Below are 3,616 nucleotides of genomic sequence, written 5' to 3'. Positions count from 1 at the left end.
CTAGTTTCCTCCCAGTCAGTCAGGCTTTGGGTCTGCAGTGGCTTTGTACTACAACCCCAAGCTGCCCGTTACCTAGTTTTGCCCCTTCTTCCTTAAAGATGTTTGATTTTATTGGGGGAGTGAAGTTACCTACCAAAAAGGTTGTACTTCTCTGCCTTTCTTGCAGACAGGCATTTGACAAAGTTCTGGCCTATGAAACATAAGGAAAAGGGAAGACTCCTTGAAGGGAGCTGACTAGAACTCTCTTGCCCATTCTCCATTTTCTTTTACTCAATGCCTGGAATATGGATAATGATGGCTGGCACTCCAGCCACCATTATGGACCATGAGGTGAACCCAAAGATAGAAAGTGCACACTAGAATGGTAGAATGGGGAAATTAAAGGGAACGCTGAGTCCCCTGTGACCTTAGAGATGCCGCATCAGCATTGGACTATCTTCTTCCAGATTTCTGTTTGTTGTTTGGAGTTTTTCATTATATGCAACTAAATCTAATTCTAACTGGATAAACATGTCTACTTCCAACTGAAATTAACTTACACCAACTCCTTCAAGTTGACTCTCCACTTTCTGTCAAAATCCATATAAAACAGAAACCAAACTTATTTTGGCCAATCCTGATTAGCATGCCTGGTCCCACTGCTCAAGGCTTAGAATGGCAGAAAATTCAGACTGAGGCAGGCCAAAGAGGAAGATGTCCGGGGTTGCTGGGCTGCTTCGGAATCCTAACCTAGTAGGTAGCTAGCTTCCCGACTTGAGCAGTTCTCAACCACTATTTTTTGGAATGACCTGGAAAACTTCAAATAGTCCCCGTGCCTGGTCCCACTGGAGATTCGGATTTAATCGGTCCACCGTGCATCCTGGGCATTGGGCTTTTTTTTTTTTTAAGTACCCCAGGTGATTCTAATATCTGGCCAGGACCTGACCAATATGTCAAATTGTCCCTTTGTTTGGTGTCCCCAAAGCTTCTTACACACCAGGCGACAGCATCAGTTCCAGGAGAATATTAGGACGCTTCTTTCCAGGAGAAGCTGAAGGCCTAGACTACGACTTCCTATCTTTGCTTACCTACGCCTTGGAAGATTCTGCAAAGTTTGTACCTCTGAGCCAAGGCCAGGACTAGTGAGGTGAGTGAACCACTGTGTGAAGCAGTCACCTGGGTGCAAAATTTAAGGAAGCACCCAAAACAAAACACAAAAGCAACCTCACATTTCGGTGTGATTTTTTTTAATTAAAAAATTTTTATATCTTTATTTTTATTTTGAGAGATAGTGAGCAGGGGAGGGGCAGAGAGAGGGGGAGACACAGAATCTGAAGCAGGCTCCTGGCTCTGAGCTATCAGCACGGAGCCCGACACGGAGCTCGAACCCATGGACTATGAGATCAGACGCTTAACCAACTGAGCCACCCAGGGGCCCCTCGATGTGATATTTTTAAAAATCAAAATGAGTGCAAAACAGTCCATAACACACCAGTCCAAACACACAAAGTGCCAAAAGTTAAAATAAAAACAAGTAAGGGGTGCCTGAGTGGCTCAATTACACATTTGACTTCCGCTTAGGTCATGATCTCACCGTGAGTTCGAGCCCCACGTGGCACAGAGCCCACTTCGGATCCTCTGTCCCCCTCTCTCTCTCGTCCCTCCCCTGCTCGCTCGCTCTCTCTCACAAATAAACTTTTAAAAAAACAAAAAACAAAAACCAAGATCCCAGGACAGGCGTCACCCATTTGCCGTCCACTGGTCTCAGTGTTCCAAATAGAAAAGCGTCTGTGGCCCTTTTAGCGATGCATAAGAATTCTCTCGGCCACACCGCCACCTGCTGCTGGAGGCCGGAAGTGCTGGCTGCCTGCCCAAGAGGCACGCCCGGGACACCTCTCCGCCAGGACCCGAGCTCACACGCAGAGGCATGGTGCCCTCTTGTGGGCAGCCACCCGCTTCAGGAACTTTCAAAAAAACTCCCTGGTCACCTGCATCCTATTAGATTAGAGCTGTGGGGGGTAAAAAGAGCCCAAAACTCAGGATTGCATGGCCTGGCTTGGTCTCAGCTTTGCATCAGGGCCGTTTGTTCCAATGGCATTAGCCTTCTGCGCCTGTTTCCGCGCCTAAACTGGGTTTTATTACCTCTCCCCCATAACTACTGAGTTACAGGAGAGGCTTCCTGTGCCAGTGCCCAGCAGGCTGCCTGAAGGACGCATATCGCTCACTAGAAGCTACATCCCCCCCGACCACGCCCCTGCCGCGCAGCAAATCAAACTGTCATCAATCTTTAACTGGAGGCAAGACACACTAAAACACCACCAGGGAGAAAAAGGCGATGTGGACGTCCGGACGATGGCATGCTACCATGGCTGATGGGACAAAGGAGACTTCCCCTAGGAGGTGTCACTAGCCAGGTTACGCCAGGTGCTGGCCAGTAGCCTCCGGGGTGGGGGTGGGGGACGGTCACTGCGCCACATTTCTAATGTTTTATTTCAAGAAGTTCCCAGTACAGGAAGCAAACAGACATCACAGCGGCGGTGGAAAGGCCAAGGCCTTTGGAATCAGCCCCGGGTGAAATCCCGGCTCTGCCGTTTACTCGCTGTGTGACCCCGAGGGAAGTCACTTCACTTCCCTGAGCTTCAGCTTCCTTTTCTACAAAATGGGGATAATAGCACATCCTGTCCTGGGTGGATACGATTAAATAAAACAACACACTTAAAATTCCTATACTCCGGTGGGCTCAGCAAGTGGTAGTTGTTATTGTCAGCGTGGAGCTTTCTGTAAGTAGTGGGAAGGAGTCAGGCAGTATATTGGCAATTGTCAAATCAGCCCCCAGGGTGTGCTGGGAAGGATAGGAATGCAAATTACCCTGAGGGCACCCTCCGCTTTCATCCCCATCCCCCACCCCTCCGCCCCCAGCAGGACTCCGAAGTTAGAGCACCCCAGAAATGGATCCACAGCGGGAGGGATTGTAGGGGGCGGGGCGTCTCCCGTTTTCAGCACCTGGATGTGGAGTTTCCAAATGGAAGCCTGGAAATCGGAAACAGGGCAGTAACCTAGACAACCATACAGTGTCCGTGTCAATTTCCCAACTCGGCGCTGTGCTTCTGTAAGAAACTGTCTCAGTCAGTAAATACTTGTCCTTTTCTTGTTCTCAGCAAGTAAATTCACAGAAGCATTCAGGGGTAAAGGGGAATCATGTCTGTCTGCACTTAACTGCCAAACGGTCCAGGAAAAAAAAAAAACAGGATAAAGCAAATATGGGGAAATGTTACTCTTTGGAAGATGTGGATGAAGGGTACCCGGGAATTCTTGCAACTGTTCACTAAGTAGGAAATTATATGATAAAATGTTAGGCAAAGAAAAGAGGCAGCGGCAGTCAAGCGTTCTCAGCCTCCCCTCATTGTTTTCCACCTTCCTGCAGAGAAACCCTTGGTAGTATGAACTCTAACCCTAACCCTTCCCTCTCCTCCCTTCCCCCTCCTTTCTCCTCCCCTCCCCCCTTCTCTTTTCTCCTTCCTCCTTTCTCCTCCTTTTCTTCTACTTTCCTCTCCTACTCTTCCTCCCCCTCCCCCCTTCCCCTCCCATCCCCTCCCATCCTCCCTTCTTCCCCTCGTCCCCTCCTCATTTCCCTCCC

General features: G+C 49.1%; 1 protein-coding gene across 1 annotated transcript in view; it reads right to left on the bottom strand.

The window, feature by feature from the left end:
• Positions 1–1,982: 1,982 nt before the first annotated feature.
• Positions 1,983–3,616, bottom strand: part of CLEC3B (C-type lectin domain family 3 member B) — an 8,545-nt gene continuing 6,911 nt past the window's right edge. Inside the window, exon 4 of the mRNA XM_029917863.1 lies at positions 1,983–1,988. Within this exon, the coding sequence (XP_029773723.1) occupies positions 1,983–1,988 (6 nt within the window). The remainder of the gene's footprint in view (positions 1,989–3,616) is intronic.

This window comes from Suricata suricatta, chromosome 12 (genome assembly GCF_006229205.1).
Source record: "Suricata suricatta isolate VVHF042 chromosome 12, meerkat_22Aug2017_6uvM2_HiC, whole genome shotgun sequence".
NCBI lineage: Eukaryota > Metazoa > Chordata > Mammalia > Carnivora > Herpestidae > Suricata > Suricata suricatta.
This window is presented reverse-complemented; position numbering and strand designations above follow the sequence as displayed.